Below are 18,747 nucleotides of genomic sequence, written 5' to 3'. Positions count from 1 at the left end.
CCTTGCTGTGCCTTCTACAGCTTGTGCTAGATTTATGTGTGCTGTCAGATATTTGGAATTGGCTGTGAAAACATCGTGATTGCTTGCATCGTGGGCTAAAAATGGACTCCTCTGGGAGTGTGATTTCTTTTAATCCAACGCCGCACAAAAGAAACCTCTTGGCCTGCACAGTGCGATCGACTGCGTTCCCGGCTGTCACGAGGCATTTAAATATATTTTTTTAACTTGTGTACATATTGGATTAGAACGAAATTCATTTATTGCATGTCCAAAAAAAAAGTAGATAAACGGCATTGCAGGAAGCATTATTATTCAGGTCTGACGTCCTTCTGACACGATGGTGCTATGTTGCATAAAGCTCGTTTGCCGATTCAACAATTGTCGTGCGTTTGCACCTTGCTGGCCACTTTGATTTGCAATGACCAACCATTGACGTGCTATTCTTCACATAGAGTGTTGCTGTTTTGTGTCATTTTGTGTCATGCTGTTTTGTGTCATTCTCCTAGATGTTCATTGTCGACAAAGCTGAAAATGACAAGTGTTCCCTGAAGGAATTTACTATCAGTGGCTCCACATACAGTCCCGAGGGGATAGTGTAAGTACACGTACTCCAATCTTTTCCGACTAGCAAGTTAAAAAACAAAATGAGTCCCTTCTTTAATGCCATCGTCTTTATTCTCTGTTGAAGTGGCTTGCATGTGCGTACATTTATTTTGTGCTCTACAAAAAGAAAAAAAAATGTGTTCATTGTTTAAATGAGGTGGGGTGAATGCGCAGAATCTTTTACCCAGAGTAGGGGAGTCAAGAACCAGAAGATGTGGGTTTAAGGGGAGAGGGGAAAGATTTAATAGGAACCTGACGGGCAATTTGTTTTACACAAAGGGTGGTGGGTATATGGAACGAGCTGCTGAAGGAGGTAGTTGAGGCAGATACTAGCGCAATGTTTAAAAATCGTTTGGAAAGGTACATGGATAGGACAGGTGTAGAAGGATATAGGCTTAAGTCAGGCTGGTATGACTAGTATAGATGGGGCATGTTGGTCAGTGTGGGCAAATTGTGCTAAAGGGCCAGTTTCTATGCTGTATGACTCCAGACTGAGACTAAAAGGGCTTCTCCCCTTCCCCTCCCCCTTCCCCTCCACCTGCATCCCTTCCAATGGCTACATGATTAGCAACTTTTCCAGTCTTGAGTTTCACAATTTGCAACTTTTTATCATTTTTGAGCTCGCACCTGTCTTTTCATCTCTGGCCCTTGCCCAACAATCTGCCTATGACTCTTCTCCCCCCCATCCCCCCCCCCCCCCCCCCCCCCCCCGTCTGTGTCCACCTATTACCGGCCATGTTTTGCTTTGTCCTGCACCACCTCTTTTCCAACATTCTACACCTCCCACCCCCACCCCCCCAGCAAGTCTGAAGAAGGGTACCGACCCGAGACGTCAGCCATCCCCGTTTTCCAGAGATGTTGGCAGACCCACTGTGTTATCCACCATTTTGTGTCTGACTGTGGTTTGAAACTAGTACCCGCTGTTCCATGTTATTCCCAGAACGGATGATATGTTTACTTGCGATAGATGAAGCTTTCCCAGCCTGTTGCCATTTTCCTTTCACGTAGTAAAACAAAGGGGATGTAAACACCTTTGTTCCCCTGTGCCATGAAGTGTCAGAGCCCAATAACAAAATACCATTACTGTATATAGACACAAAATGCTGGAGTGACTCAGTGGGTCAGGCAACACCTCGGGAGAAATGGAACAGGTGATGTTTTGGGTCGGAACCCTTCTTCAGACTGCTCCACTGTGTTCCTTCCTACTGTTACTGTGAACCTATTTGCACGACATACGGCGTGTTTAAGAGACTTTTGGATGGGTACATTGATATGCAGAAAATGAAAGGATATGACTCGTGCAGGCAATTGATAGTTTATCTTGGCATCTGAATCGGCACACATTGGTTGGCCGACGGACCTGTTCCTGTACTGTTGTCTTCCATATAGGGCCCTTGCACGGCAGGCGAGGCCACGACCCCTGACCCGCAATGTTGCCGCGCAACACCTTCTGGAGGACAAGCGGTGTACTGGAGGCAAGCACTTACTATGGCTGCCAGTACAGCGAGTCCGTCTTCGGTCCCAGTAGCTGTTAAATTGTCGTGGTTTTCTGCCAGAATTTAGCCAAAATTCTGCCAGAGACTGAAGCCAAAATCACCGCTAAACTTGCGACACCTCAGTCCCAACCAAAAATCGTATGAATGGCACCACATAATTACAGTGCTTAATCACGTCAGGCTGCTTAGCTGTTGTTTAGCTGTGTGTCATAAATGTGCCTTGACCAGTGCATGAAGTGAAGCCTCTCCCTGGCCACGGATGGCAGATCAGTTCTCCACTCATTACAATACAATGGTTGACATCGCAGTTTGGAAGCCGCTCCCCCTTGAGGCGATGCTGTGGAGGACACGTTAAATACAAAATGCTGGAGTAACTCGGCGGGACAGGCAGCATCTCTGGAGAGAGGGAATGGGTGACGTTTCTGTTCCAGATCCAGGGCGTCACCCAATCCTTCTCTCCAGAGATGCTGCTTGTTCCGCTGAGTTACTCCAGCATTTTGTGTCTATCTTCGGTTTACACCACCATCTGCAGTTCCTCCTTACACATTTTGGAGGACAACATGTTCTAAGCTTTCAATTCCCTGCAAATTCAAAGATGGCAAGACACGAGAGGGAAGAGGTCAGACAGACTCTAGACCTGGCCGTCTTGCTCCAGGACACGCCGTGTAATTATGGCGTTGATGGGTTGTGGACATTTAGTGAAGCATCCATCCAGAGTTGTAGCATGTCTTGGCTGGGCTCCTTCTGGCGTCTCAGCCCAGAGTTGCTGTAGTGTATCTAGCTCTGGAAGGGCATTGGCAGCCTAGAGGGAATGTAAACCCGAGGTATTTTGAACAGTAGCCAAAATGTTCCACGTCTTGTACTGCAGAGATAGTTGTTTGTTTTTGCGTGGAAGTTAAGCTCTCTGCTCTCTTGTGTCTCCGTTTCCACTGGCGCCGTTTCCAATGTGACGACCGCCGTGCCGATAAAGTACTAGATAAATCATCGTGATGAGAAACGCAGTGTAAACCTGACACCTGGTGACCCACGGCGCACTGTAGAGCTGCTGGGGGGGGGGGGGATGTAAGCGCGGATGTAAGCGCGGAGGAGCTCTAATGAATTCTGAAGGCTCGCTGTACGGTAAGTGTTCAGCGTTTCAGATGCCTGACCCGCTGAGTTACTCCAGCTTTTTGTGTCTCATCGGTTGAAGCCAGCGTCCGCAGTTCCCCCCTACACAAGCGTTCAGCGTTGTCAGTGTGGCGTCGCTGGACTGACACAAAGCCGGCTTGTAACGCGCAGTCATCTTGTCAATCTCCTTGAGGAGATTTTGCAGTGGAACGGACAAAATGTGTAGGAAAGAAGTGCAGATGCTGGTTTAAATTGAAGGTAGACAAAATGCTGGAGTAACTCAGCGTGTGTGTGACGAGTGTATGCCGGAGGCTTGCTTGCCCTCCAGAACGCTTTAGCGACTCTGTGCGTCACACCCTTTGACCTTATGACCTACCGTGCAAGGGCCCTAGTCTAAATATCTTTGTGCGACCTGTCTATTGGCAATGGTAAAATCCAGGGAAGACTAGAATATTTGGTGGATGCATGTATATTTTTGTGGCATATGCCTTCTTCAGCAGTGGCTGCAGAATCTAAAGATTTCTCCCCTCTGGCTGCATGTTTCAACAGGCCTCTGGAGGTGACTCCACCCACTTTGCTAATTTTAAATGACATTTTAAAAAAGGGATAGTATTTTCAAGACTTTGGTCAGAAGTAGGTCCTCAAATCAATATTCTGTTATTCTCAGAGATTTGTAAACGAATTCCTGCCTATATATCTTATTTCTTTTGGTAATTTTTTTTGTTTTTTGGGTTACACTGGAAACAGGCCCTTCGGCCCACCGAGTCTGCGCCGACCAGTAATTTCCGATACACTAGTTCTATCCTAGACACTAGGGACAATTTACAGACACCAATTAACCTACAAAGCTGCATGATTTCGGAATGTGGAAGGAAACCAGAGCACCCAGAGAAAACCCACACGGCCACAGAGAGCATACAAACTCTGCAGACATAGGATAGGGTAACAAGGAAATGGAGATATCTCGTTTAAGATAATATATCATGAATGGTGCAGCACCAGCCTTGATCATTGTGGGATGTGGCTAGTCATATCCTGCCACTTTAAATACCAGTCAATTATCATCTCAGCCTATTTCTGAACCAGGTCAATAATGTGTCCTAATTCCACAAGCTTTGTCTTTACCTAATTGTTTCTTATGAGGTACCTGACTACTTTCTAAAGTTCCGTGACGTTCTCCTGTTCTCTTAAATGGCACTTATATATTTTTTTAATTGTCTGGTTTGTCAGGTTGTGACTTGCTCGTCTCAAGTATGTGCTGACGCTCTGATCTGCTGAATTAGTTAAAATATTCATTTATTCTCTCCTTAATTCTAGGCATTTTCTCTGGTCACTTACTAGCAACAGACATTAGGCTAACTAATCAATAGTTTGCTGGCTCTCTGCTTTTTATCTTTCTGAAATGGTTAAATTATTTATAGTTTTCCAGTAGAATGTTTCCTCTTTCAGGAAAAGGTTGCTTTTTTTCTAATTATAATGTTCCAATATATTTGTCTTGTACTGTTAAATCTTGCTTCAGGAACTATGGTTCTAAATATGTATCACTTTTTAGTCCAATGCTGTTTTTGTGACGGTGTGCACAGTGTGATGTGCAGACACCTCTAACGTGACAAGCGTGTTATAGTCATACAGTGATACAGTGTGGAAACAGGCCCTTCGGCCCAACTTGCCCACACCGGCCAATATGTCCCAGCTACACTAGTGGAAGTCCCAACTGCCTGCATTTCGTCCATCTCCCTCCAAACCTGTCCTATCCATGTACCTGTCTATAACTGTTTCTTAAATGTTTGGGAAGTTCCTGCGTCAACTACCTCCTCTGACAGCTTGTTCAATACACCCACCACCCGTGTTCTTGGAACGTTTGAAATATGTTGTGTCATTTCTTGATTTTCTCTGTATTCCTCTCTTTGGCAAGATTGGACTTCATTTGTTTTTAAACTTCATGTTGCCCTGTCCCTTTGCTCACCCACGGTTGTGATTTTTTTTGTCAGAGTTCTCCCCCTTGGTTTATATTCCTGTTTGAATGCTCCCCACTCTTCTTGTTCTGGGGTTGCCTTGTTTATTGTAGTTAGGGAATTGATTCATTGCACGTAATTCAACCATGAATCCAAACTGCATGCAATTCAACTTAAACCGAAAATCTTAGCTGTTTTGTATTTCTCTCTTTTTGAAGTCTAATGATTTGAATTGAACACACTTGTTATAATTTTAACACTACATTTAAAAAAATGGAATCTGCCTGATTACTCGCTTTTTTCTAAGGATCTCTTCACTTTTGGTTAAATAGAAATAGCAAAGCAAACAAAAAATCATTTTCAGGTTGCATGATTTCTATCACATCCCTTGCAAGATAAAATAGTTGCATTTATGTATCGTCATGCAGAAACTCTGGGCAATTTAATTCTATTTGCAATCAGTGATGTACTGATGAAATGCAAGCTCTAATGTAATGAATCACGGCACAGCATGAAACCACAAACATTAATAAGATAATTACTAGATTTTCGAATGTTAATCCTTCAGTAAAGGATACATAGAACAATGGGGATAATTGTCGGACAGTCACTCAAACAGTGCCATGTGATCTTTTACATCTTTCTCAAGGGCAAGAAAACACTTTGGTTCAATGTCACGTCTGAATGACAGGATCTTGAACTGCGTGTTCATCCAATACTGAAGTATCAGACTACCGATGACGCTGTGTCTCTAGAGGGGAAATCATATTCTCAACCTTTTGTCTTGTGGAAGAATAAAAGCATGATGCAGACAGAGAAATAGCATTGCTGTAACAAAGTACACATCAAACAGTCTAACCATCTGACTGGGATTTTGCTGCATGCAACCTGCGAAGCAGAGTTAATTTTACGCCAGTTATGGTTCATTTTTGTTTTGCGCTCTCTGCTCTTTTTCCAATTGATTGCTTAACATTTGTTGTTTGCAAACAAGTGTTACATGATTACAGCACCAAACATTAAATTAGTTGTGTGCCTTGATCTTTTGCAATGCCCCAGAATGAGATTTGAGTTGAATAATTCCTGTACTATGGAATTAAATGCCACTTATCAATGCAGATTTGATCTTGTAGAGCAGTGGACTTCTAGTGAGAGAAATGTTTATATAGGACTTTGCAGTTCTGGTAGGTTGAGTTGAAGACCTTGATAATGACTGAGGGGGGTTCAATATTATTACACTGATGTAAAGCTGATTTCTTTTAAATGGTTGTAAGAAAACCCATATAGTCATGGGGAGAATGTACAAACTCCGTACAGACAGCGCCCATAGTCAGGATCGAACTCGGGTCTCTGGCACTATTAGGCAGCAACTTAACCGCTGCGCCACTGTGCCGCCCTTCCTTCCCAACATGTCTTCCCAAAGGGTGATGCAAGAAGACAGCAAGGCCATAGGCCCTCTGCCTGATTTGCACCAAATAATCCAAATAAGGGGAGGCACAGTGGTGCACCTTGTAGAGCCGCTGCCTCGCAGCTCCGGAGACCTGGGTTCAAGCCTGATCTCTGGTGCTCTCTGTATGGAGTTTACACGTTTTCCCTGTGACTGTGCGGGTTTCCTCCAGGTGCTCTGGTTTCCTCCCACGACCCAAAGACGTGGGTTTGTAGGTTGATTGCCCTTAGTGTGTAGGGAGTGGACGCAAAAGTGGGTTAACATAGAACTAATGTAAACGATGATCGATGGTTGGTGGGACTTGGGCCAAAGGGTCTGTTTCCATGCTGCATCTTAGAACTAAACTTTAAACTAAAACTACTTCTCAGCATTAAACTAAAACTTATTTTCTCAGCATTTTCAGCCACCCCCCTCCCCCCCTTCCAAACATATATCTAATGTGTTGTAGTGACTTCTGAAGTTCCATGGGATATTTTACTCATCAAAGTGTCAGCTTGGCAGTGGTGTTTTCTAAAATAAATGCTTTTGGAAGTAAATCAGTCTCCACTATTCTACACAATATTATGCAAATCTTTAGTTGAATTAAAAAAATGTCTAAGTTGAGTTTAATTTCTGTCTTGCAGAGAACTGGATAACAAAGTGATCAAGTGTTCTGAATATGACGGCCTGATTGAGTTAGCGACCATATGTTCACTTTGCAATGATTCTTCTTTGGATTTTAACGAGGTATGATTCAAATATGCTCTAACATTACGTTGTATTTTGTTGCATTGGTATTGGTGATGAAATGCAGTTGAAAGATGAGCTGGGTGGGGAGGTGGAAGGAACAAGGAGGATGCAAACGTGAGGTGGTATATTGGACCAATGAACAGAGTTCTGTATATGTTTAGTTTTTGAGATACAGCGTGTGAACGGGCCCTTTGGCGCATCAAGTGTGCGCTGACCGACTATCACCCCATACTCTAGTTCTGTGTTATCCCAGTTTTGCATCCACATATACACTAGGGGCAATTTACAGAGGCCAATTAACCTACAAAGATGCATGTAGGAAGAAACCGGAGCTCCCAGAGAAAACCCACACGGTCACAGGTAGAACGTACAGACTCCATACAGACAGCACCTGAGGTCAGGAGTGAATTTGGGTGTCTGTTGCTGTAAGGCAACTGCTGCACCACTGTGCTGCCCTGTTCTCGGAAATTGCCTTCCTAAAGAGTGGTGCAACAAGACTGCGTGGGTATATTAGAAGAGGTAAAAAGATACTGGGAATGGTGTGTTTGTAGCTCAATTAAACACATTTTACTGCTCTGCGGCGTACTACATTTGTAGATGAAGGAGAACTCTTTATCGAGAAGGAATTGAACCCCTCATCTGTATCACTCGCCAGGCTTTGTTCTTCCCCCATCTCTCTTCCAGCTTTCTCCTCCAACCCCACCACAATTAGTCTGAATAAGGGTCTCAACCAGAAACATCACCTATCCAAATTCTCCCGGGAAGCTGCCTGACCTGCTGAGTTACTCCAACACTTTGTCTTTCTTTGTAAACCAACATCTGCAGTTCCTTTTTTCTACCTCACCCAGCCATGATTTCTAGAGATGCTACCTGACCTGCTGAGTTACTGCAGTACTTTGTCCTTTTTTTGTGAACTTGAGTCTGCATTTCCTTGTCTCTCACAGAGTGTGGGTTGGTGTTTATGGTAAAAAGAAAATTATGCTTGGTTAATTTTGTACCTCCATGCACTGTCAAGGCAAAGATGATGGAACCTCACCAATCTTGGGCAAGTTCTAAAGCAAAAATGAATAGAGGGGGCAAATTGCTGAGAGTTCCTTATTTTGTCATTTAGGAGATGGATGAGACTTGCAATCTTTGTCAGCACTTTTCTTGTGATCAAATGTGTCTTTCTGGCATGATTAAATCAGCATAAAAACTTACGTAAAACATTTCTGCTTAATTGGAAATGCTGGTAATTGTGTTAGATTGTAATCCAAGTCTCTAATGCACCTTTGATTTTGACACGTGGGGAGGGAGAGAAAGTACTTAAGTTGTCATATGCTCTTTCATCAGAAATTACTCAAAAGAATGTATTTCTTTAATATATTTTAACTGCATTTTTCAGGCTAAAGGAATCTATGAGAAAGTGGGGGAAGCTACGGAGACCGCACTGTGTTGCTTGGCAGAGAAAATGAATGTGTTTGACACAGACCTAAAGAGTCTAACCAAGATCGAACTTGCCAATGCTTGCTGCAGTGTAAGTTTTAATTTTGAATATGGTTTGTTGTTGTTAGAATTTTTATATGGGGAAAGGGGATAGAAAATAAGAACCATAACCAAATATTTTTATTCCCCAGGTCATCAGGCAACTGATGAAGAAAGAGTTCACTCTGGAATTTTCTAGAGATCGGAAGTCTATGTCAGTGTACTGTACTCCTAACAAGCCCACTCGATCGTCCGTGGGCAACAAGATGTTTGTGAAGGTAACATTTGAAATATATTCCATTTTATTTTCCTTCTGCAACTTGTTGTTTCAGCATGGGAACAATATGTTGGTATCATTGCAACTTAGTAGTTTAGGGTTTTTTAATTGTCATGTGTACTGAGGTACAGCAAAAAGCTTTATTTGCATGCTATCCCAGTGGATCAAATAATACCATACATGAATATAGTCAAGTCAAACTCGATGATAAACACAAAGTTCTGGAATAACTCAGCGGGTCAGGCAGCATCTCTGGAGAAAAATGGTGGGTGACGCTTCGGGTTGGGACTACTCAGCTTGACTACTCAAACTCGAGTGCAATTGGTAGAGCGAAGGGGAAGATATTGAGTGCATTGGCTGACTGAGCTCATGTTGTCTTGTTGACATCTTTGAGCAGACCTGGCACATGCAACCATTGCCCATTATTCAAGATGGACCTTCTCCCTAAAAATCAATCTCCCCATACCCTGTTTCAGATAATGAAATGTGCAGAGTGCAGACTGTTAGAAAATCATTGAGAATGGTTGGTATCTCACAGAGGTCTACCTCCAGCCAATGACTCCATCTACATTTCACGCTGCCTTGGAAAAACAGCCAACGTAATCAAAGGCTTCCCCACCCTGGTCATTCCTTAACTCTACTCCTGTCCAGCAGAAGGTGCAGAAGCTTGAAAGTGGCAGCACCAGACTTGGAAACAGCTCCTTCCCCCTTTGTTGTCAGGCTTCTGAATTGTTCTTCCACAAGCTTAGAGTACAGTCCAATTCACCTCAAACCCATTGTGGACATACCATCAGCACGCACCACCAGCCAGCGTGCTCCAGTAGCCAACATTATCAAAGACTTGTCTCACCCCGACCATTCCTTCTCCCCGCTCCCATCCGGCAGAAGGTACAGAAGTTTAAAAGCGCAAACCGCCATACTCTGGAACAAGTTCTTCCCCTCTGTTATGGGGCTTCTGAACGGTCTTTCCACAAGCTAGGTTACTGACCAATTCACCTCTACTCCATTGTGGAAATTGGACTTGGTCTATGGATCTGATCCACTACAATGCTGAGAACTATATTCTGCACTCTGAATCTTTCCCTTTGCTCTATTAATTATGTGTTAGTTTGGCTTGATTGTATTGTGTATAGATAGTAGTATCTGATGTAATTGGATAGTATACATAACAAAGCTTTTCACTGGCCCTCGGTAGTCATAGCAATAATAAGCCTAAACCTCGCTATGGCCAAGATGTCGTAAAGGGACAACAGCTGTTTATCTTTTGCATTTGCAGGGTGCACCCGAGAGTGTGATTGACAGGTGTACTTATGTTCGTGTTGGAACTGCGAAGGTTCCCCTCACTAAGGGCATCAAGGAGACGATTTTGAGTGTTGTGAAAGACTGGGGATCTGGCAGGGACACCCTGCGATGCCTGGCTCTGGCCACACGAGATAATCCGTGCAGGAGGGAAGATATGAATTTGGAAGAATCATCAAATTTCCTTAATTATGAGGTTAGTAATCATCAGAAAAAAACACCTTGTGCTGACCAGTGCTAAAAAAAATGCTGTCAATTAATTACAGGTATTTGGAAGTCAAATGTCACTTTGGTGGTGGAGGTCATTTCTTATGGCTCAAAGATTCTCACACTTTCTTTGCAAGTGTCCTAAATGTTTGTCCTGAGAGAATTTCATCATTTAAGATTTATTAATTTCACGTTCATGAGTCATCTGAGAATTCACTATGCATTGTTAGCTAACTTGAACATTTGGGTAACCAATGGACTCTGGTCAGTATTCCGTGGTGTTATAATGAATTTATCAGCTGGGTTGTGGGTGACAAAAATATAATTAGATGTAACGGGTAAGTATCTATAACAGTATTGATACATAGAACATAAAACATAGACCATAAGACCATAGGTACAAAATTAGCACATTTGGCCCATCAAGTCTGCTCCGCCATTTCATTACGACTGATCTATTTTTCCCTCTCACCCCCATTCTCCTGCCTTCTACCCATAACCTTTGACTAATCAAGAATCTGACAAGAAGGGTCTTGACCAGAAACATCAATCTCCGCTTTAAAAATACCCAATGACATGTCCTCCACAGCCATGGCAATGAATTCCGCAGATTCACCAGTCTGGCGAAAGTAAATCCTCCTCGTCTCTATTCTAAAGGTGTATCCTTTTCATCTGAGGCTGTGCCCTCTGGTCCTAGATTCTCCCACTACGGGAAACATCCTCTATACATCCACTTTATCTAGGCCTATCATTTCTGTATATATTTCAATGAAATCCCGCCTCATCCTTCGTAAGTCCAGCAAGAACAGGCCCAGAACCGTCAAAAGAAAAATCGTAGATACCTGCAAGTTGTGTTGATAATATTAATTTGTGCACAGAACTCAGAACTGCACGGCAGGGTGTAAAAATGCATACTTCCTCCAGATAACTAAAGTGTTATTTTGGAGTGAACATGATTTCAGTGTGATAGAGCCAAGCAATTGAAAGTTGGAATGAAAATATTCCCTACTGGCAGGGCAGACCTGCAGTTCTTTAGATGATTTGATTAATGTGATTTGCCATTGAACGTCATTGCTGGTAGCATGCTCTAGATAACCTTGCAATGTGATGAGATAAGCCATTTGTATTGTTACATGAGACAATTTTAGAATATCACAAGAACTAGGAAGGATTTTTACACCTCAAAATAGATCATTTTTGAGCACACTCGTTCTTCTGAAATCGTATTGGAATGATCATTGCTAGCAGTTCACTGGTCATATAGCATGGAAATAGGCCATTTTGCCCACGATGCCCCAACTACACTAGTCCCACCTGACGTGTTTTGCTCATATCCCTCTAAATCTTTCCTATCCATGCACCTGTCCAAATGTCTTTCAAATGTTGTTATAGTACCTGGCTCAACTACCCCCCTCTGGCAGCTCATTCATATACCCACCACCCTCTGTGTAAACTATCTCGTCTTGGTTACCTAGATGATTAGGTTATGTTTCCCAATTAAAAAAATTAAAATGTCTGTTTTCCGATTTCTGGACCATTTAATAGGTTTAGAGGATGTACTCCATAGTGAAGAATATCCAACTGCATGCCGTGCTTTTTTGGTGTGGAAACGGAGCAATGTGGTTAGTTTTTGGGTGTCCATGTTTGCAGCATCTACCGTGAATTACTGAAAATAAATGTTTCTTGAATACTTTGTGTCTGACCTTTTAACCTTGATGCATTCTAAAATTTCCAATTTTGGAAGCAGCATAAGTGAATTATTTTGATTAGCATGTAATTAAATCCATCCATATTAATGAGGTTATAGCACATTACATCATATTGTTTCAGAAGTTGCTCATTTTCTACCTGCTCAAAGCAAGGAAGTAAATTCAACTGCAGTGACCCCTCGAAAGCGAGCATTTGCAGGATTCAGTAAATGTTGTTGGACATCTATTCATTGATGTTCATCAACTCCTCCTTGGATTGCCAGCTCTCACAAAGACTGGATGTTAACAAGGGAGTGTTAAAATGAACAGCCATGTATCTATAACCTGAAGATTTCTCTGATACTATGATTTTAACTTGATCCTGGAATAATAGGGTATTGTCCAGTAAATCGGTTCCTGCGAGATTTTGGGAAACAGACGGCTTGGTTAGGGTTGGGTTGAGTGGGATCGGGCTGGGAGGAGAGGGAGGGCAAGCAAGGGTTACTTCAATTAGCAAAGGCACTTTGTTTCAAAGGCACTTCAAGTAACCCTTGTTTTCCATCCCTCCCCCATCCTATTTCTCCGACCAGATCCTCCTGATTGAATTTTATCTTTGTATGCTTCGTTGCCACCTTTCCCTAGCTAACAATGATCTATTCTACATTTTCCTTGAGCAACTTCCCTTTTTTCTCGTTTTCACACCTTACCCATCCATACCTCTGTGCCTCCCTCTCCCCTGACTCAGTCTGAAGAAGGGTCTCAACCCGAAACGTCACTTATTCCTTCTATTCAGAGCTGCTACCTGTCCCGCTGAGTTTCTCCAGCATTTTGTGTCTATCTTCGGAGGGAATCTACTTTTCTTCTCTGCCAAAAATAAGAGTACATTTATATAAGCGTTTCCTTGGTTTAACATTACAAACATGTGGTGTTTACTTTACAATGTTATTAATCTTTGGACAAATGCAGCAGTCTATTTGATGCAATTATTGATTCCCACTCCAGGTGGACCTCACGTTTGTAGGTTGTGTGGGTATGCTTGACCCGCCAAGAACAGAGGTGGCTGCTTCTATCAAGATGTGTAAGCACGCCGGCATCCGTGTCATCATGATCACCGGGGATAACAAAGGCACTGCTGTAGCCATTTGTAGGCGCATTGGTATCTTTGGAGAAAGGGAAGATGTGGACAAAAAGGCTTTTACTGGCCGTGAGTTTGATGAACTGTCTCTGGCGGAACAGAGAGAAGCTTGCTTAAATGCTCGCTGTTTTGCTCGAGTAGAACCTTCCCACAAGTCCAAGATTGTGGAGTTTTTGCAAGCGTTTGATGAAATCACTGCTATGGTAGGAACTCCAGCTTTTGAAGTACAATTTCCAATAACTTTTTGCTGTTTTACTTTTTAAACTGCTTAGTCAAGCGAGTTCAGTGCGTTAAATTGCAAATGTAATAACAATGAAACAATGAAATTCTTGCAGCAGTATAACAGGCCTTGCAACACAATACTCAGAGAAATTGTTTAGTTGATTCTTGGTAAGTGATTCAATATTTATCTTGCAGATGAGCAGACTGAAAAGGATTGACTACATGGAAAGATGAATGTGTTTGTGAATAAGCTACTCATATTCTCTACATTTGATTATTGCATTACTTTGCAAGTAATTCAATTAAATAAAACATTGCTCTCTCTCTCCATCCTTTAAATATACCTTACTGAACCTTTTCATGAAGATGGTAGGCATTTAGCATCAAAACAAATCATGTCAAAACAATGCATTTGAAATGCCAAATTAGTTTTCAAATTGATTTGCCCTTTAGTGTTACGTGTAAAGGCACTGTTTGTTGAAAGACGTTGAACCTTAAGATTGTGGAATTCCTAACGACTGTGCAACAGAGACTGGGAGGTTAATTAATCTTTAAATATTGAGAGGACCACAAGAGGGGTAATGGAATTGGCTTCAGCGTCACAGGAGTAAGGAAGAAGCATTCAGCCAAGATTCTTGGTCACTAAGCTGTAAATCCTACTGAATGTTTCCATGCTTAGACATAGTGCGAAGAAGCAGCATTGGACTTGACTGACATTAATTTGGTAAAATAATATTTATAACCCAAGTTGAATTCTTTAAAGAGAGGCTTTTGGAAACTGCACTGTGCGTGATGCATCCAAGACCTTATTCCAACCATGCCTTTGTGTAAAAATGTGATAAATAGGGGTGGAGTTCTTGATCAGATTTGTGCTAACAAATGGTTCCATCATTCTGCTCCTTTACCAAGTTGAAACCTATTCCGAGAACATAGAACAGTGTAGCTCAGGAACAGGCCCTTTGGCCGACAATGTCTGTGCTGAACATGATGCCAAGTTAGAGCAATCTCCTCTGACTGCACATAATCCACATCCTCCTCCCATTCCTTGTGTATCCATTTGCCTCACTAAAAGTCTTGTAAGCTTCACTATTGCATCTAATTGTTATTATTATAATTACTTTTATATTCTAAATATTTGCAAATACTTTTTCTGAAATGATTGTTCATGTTCCTTGTAAGTTTTAATTGATATTGGAAGGAGGCACAGGTGTCTGCAGATGCTTGAATTTGAGTGACTTTAGACTTTACTGTAGAGATACAGCGGGGAAACAGGTCTTTTGGCCCACCGAGTCCGCGCTGACCAGCAATCATCTTGTACATTAGCACTAACCTATACACTAAGCACAGTTTACAATTTTACTGAAGCCAATTAACCTACAAACCTGTACGTCTTTGTAGTGTGGGAGAAAATAGAGCAGTTGGAGAAAACCCATGCAATCACAAGGAGAACGTACAAGCTCCGTATAGACAGCACCCGTACTCAGGATCGAACCTGGGTGTCTTGCATTGTAAGGTAGTTACTCTACCACTGTGCCGCCCCAAACCTTTCGACTCAACCTTTAGTTGATAATATAGGGGATGGGTTAAGATGGAAAATTGGCCAATGGGAACCATCTTGTATTTAATGCTATACTTTACTGGTAGAAAAAAAGAACTGCAGATGCTGGTTAATATGTAAAAGAACACAGAGTTGAATAACTTGGAGTCAGGCAGATCTCTGGAGAATATGAATAGGTGACGTTTTGGGTTGTGACCCCCTTTCAGATTGGTATGGGGGGGGAGGGGAGGGAGAAGAAAGCTGGAAAAAGGGAGAGGCAGGATTAGACCAGTTTGCTCTGCTGCAGCTGAGTTTTAAATTGTAATTATTTTAACTTGTATTGTCACTGTCCAGTCTTCCCATTAAATAAAATAATTTCACATGTTTTAAACTTTTAATCTACCAAATGTCTGCCTAGTTCACCAGTCCAAGGTGAAAATAGGGAAAATAATGCATTGTTGTGTTTTTATACATTGTTTCTCACTAAATTTTGCCTCATTTAAGTCTATCAAGTATTTGGATCTCTGTAGAAGTCTTTCAGATATTCAAACATTTGTCTTTAGACAATACTGGAGTAACTCTGGGTCTGCCATCATCTCTGGAGAGCATGGATAAGCAATATTTCAGGTCTGGTCCTTTCAGAGACTGAAGAGAGCAGAAGAACGTCGATAGACACAATGTGCTGGAGTAACTCAGTGTGTCAGGCAGCATCTCGAGAAAAAGGATGGATGACGTTTTGGGGCTGAAAGTAGAAGGTGTGGGGGGGGGGTAAGGATCTGGAGGTAGGAAAAGGCCAAAGCAAATCAGGGCTGGCAACAGATGACCAAGGAAGGGTAGAGCCCATAATGGCCTGTCGTTAGCTGGGGAAGAGGTGAAAACAAAGGGATACAGGGATGCAGACAGTGGAACAAGCAGGACAACTAGGATGGGGCATGGAGAAGAGAGGGAATGCAGCGGTTACTTGAAATTAGAGAATTCAACTTTCATACCTCTGGCTTGTCGACTGGCCAAGTGAAATATGAGGTGCTGTTCCTCAAATTTGTGTGTGGCTTCACTCTGATAGTTGAGGAGGTCAAAGACAGAAAGATTAGTATGGTCAGAAGAACATCGCCTAGCAATGCTGTCTGAAGAAGGGTCCTGACCCGTCATCTAGCCATATTCTCCAAAGAGGATGCCTGACCCGCTCCAGCACTTTTTTGTTTGCATTCCTTGAGTCTACGTCTGTCTTCAGCTTGTTCTCTTAATTTTCAGCCAATAAATATTGTAGGTGGTAATGTTCCTAATCTCGGCTAATTTTACGTGTCATCTTTAGACTGGTGATGGTGTGAATGACGCACCGGCCTTAAAGAAGGCAGAGATTGGAATTGCCATGGGATCTGGTACAGCTGTGGCAAAATCTGCCTCTGAGATGGTACTGGCAGATGACAACTTCTCAACTATCGTAGCGGCAGTGGAGGAAGGCCGCGCTATCTACAACAACATGAAACAATTCATTCGCTACCTCATCTCTTCCAATGTTGGGGAAGTAGTTTGGTAAGAGATACTGCTGGTATACATCTATCATTCTCCTATCTGGCTATTTCACAAATAAACATACATTGTATTTCTCATACTCAAGAATGCAGAAAAGATTTACAAGGATGTTGCCAGGACTCGAGGGCCTGAGCTATAGGGAGAGGTTGGTCAGGCGAAGACTTTATTCCTTGGAGCCCAGGAGGCTGAGCGGGTGATCTTGTACAGATGTATAAGACCATCATGGGAATAGTAGGGGTAAGCACATCTTTTACCCAGAGTTGGGGAATCAAGAACCAGAAGACATGGGTTTAAGGTGAGATTGGAAAGATTTAATGGGAACCCAAGGGGTGACTTTTTATCGAGGGTGGGGAGTATATGGACTGAGCTGCTGGAGGAGGTAGTTGAGCCAGGTACTATAACTAAATTTAAAGTACATTTGGACAGGTGTATGGATAGGAAAGGTCTGGAGGGATATGGCAGGTAGAAGCAGTACATGGGCAGTGGAAGGGATAAGTTGGAACAAAGGGTCTATTTCCATGCTGTATAACTAATCTTGTTCATTAAATGGAACTCTTTTTAAGTGTCCCCTATTAGTATTGTGGAATCAGTTTTATTTGCAATGACGCTGACGGAAAACTAATCATTTGAAATGGTATAAATATAGAAACAATCCCCATCTATATTATAAACTGTTTTTAATCTGAATGTAACAATGTAATTATCCCCTTTTCTCTACCTGTCTGCAGCCTTTAGAATACAACCCTGCCCACTGACTTTGGGCTGCCTAGTTTTACTCTTGCTAGTCCTAAGAATTACCTCCAAGGGCTTCCTACTCCAATGCTATTTCTTCTAATGTCTCATAAGGATCTACCCTTTTGTTTCTGAATTACAGGCTTTCTCTATCTGACACCAAGAATTGGATGAACAGTAATCTCTCCCAGCTGAATATTTGGATAATGGAAGGCACTATTGAGTTCATGTAGCAGATTCATTCATGCAATCAACTCCATTATTCTACCTTGGAACTGTCCCAGGCTGAACAAGTCATACTCTCCTACCATGGGAAAGATCCTGTCACCATTTACCTTCTCTATGACTTTTATAATCATCCCATCTCCTATAAGCTTGCCCATCAGTCCTCTATGCTCCAGAGAAAACAACCCTACCCTAAATGTGTAGGAAGGAACTGTAGATGTTGGTTCATACTGAAGATAGACACCAAATGCTGGAGAAAGTCAGTGGATCAGGCAACATCAGGATGCTGCCTGATTAGCTGAGTTACTCCAGCATTTTGTTTCGATCTACAGCCCTACCCTACCCATTCTCTCCTTATAATCCAGGCCATCAAGTCCCAACAACATTCTAGTGAAACTTTTCCACCTCACACAATACCTCCAGTTCTGGTTGGTTCTTTTTTTTTTAGATTTTAGTGATACAGCGCGGAAACAGGCCCTTTCGGCCCACCAAGTCCGCGCCGCCCAGTGATCCCCGCACATTAACACTATCCTACACACATTAGGGACAATTTTTACATTTACCCAGTCAATTAACCTACATACCTGTACGTCTTTGGAGTGTGGGAGGAAACCGAAGATCTCGGAGAAAACCCACGCAGGTCACAGGGAGAACGCACAAACTCCATGCAGACGGCGCCCGTAGTCAGGATCGAACCTGAGTCTCCGGCGCTGCATTTTACTGCAAGGCAGCAACTCTACCGCTGCGCCACCGTGCCGCCCCAAGTTCTTGAAATACTTGAAATGTGTAAATGTACCTGAACCCCTTCTACTATTTAAGCCCTGAGAAATGTGTGTTGGAACAAGGTTCTTGCACTGTTGCCAATGCTTTGAGGGAAAATTTGTGGAGTTGTTATTTAGCCACACTAAATTCCACATTTCAGCATTTTTTATGGATTAGAGACCAGGGCAAGGCGCTGTGTTAATCTCCAGAGTCCTTCAAGTAAGTATTGATGGACTAAAGATATAGACATCCTTATTGTTACTTTATTTCCAATAATACTGAGTTCATCAGATGGTCCTGATTGATGGATGCAAAATGGGTGGCACTGTGGC

At 42.5% G+C, this 18,747-nt stretch overlaps 1 protein-coding gene across 2 annotated transcripts in view; it reads left to right on the top strand.

The window, feature by feature from the left end:
• Positions 1-18,747, top strand: part of LOC144605937 (sarcoplasmic/endoplasmic reticulum calcium ATPase 2) — a 101,544-nt gene that overhangs the window by 67,797 nt on the left and 15,000 nt on the right. For both annotated transcript variants that reach the window (XM_078421627.1, XM_078421626.1), the window contains exons 9-15: positions 507-595; positions 7,229-7,331; positions 8,719-8,850; positions 8,951-9,076; positions 10,352-10,570; positions 13,272-13,607; positions 16,476-16,696. In XM_078421627.1, coding sequence (XP_078277753.1) covers positions 507-595; positions 7,229-7,331; positions 8,719-8,850; positions 8,951-9,076; positions 10,352-10,570; positions 13,272-13,607; positions 16,476-16,696 — 1,226 coding nt within the window. The remainder of the gene's footprint in view (positions 1-506; positions 596-7,228; positions 7,332-8,718; positions 8,851-8,950; positions 9,077-10,351; positions 10,571-13,271; positions 13,608-16,475; positions 16,697-18,747) is intronic.

This window comes from Rhinoraja longicauda, chromosome 25, assembly GCF_053455715.1.
Source record: "Rhinoraja longicauda isolate Sanriku21f chromosome 25, sRhiLon1.1, whole genome shotgun sequence".
NCBI classification, from domain to species: Eukaryota; Metazoa; Chordata; class Chondrichthyes; order Rajiformes; family Arhynchobatidae; genus Rhinoraja; species Rhinoraja longicauda.
Note: the sequence above shows the minus strand (reverse complement) of the source record. Positions and strands in the feature narration are given on the sequence as shown.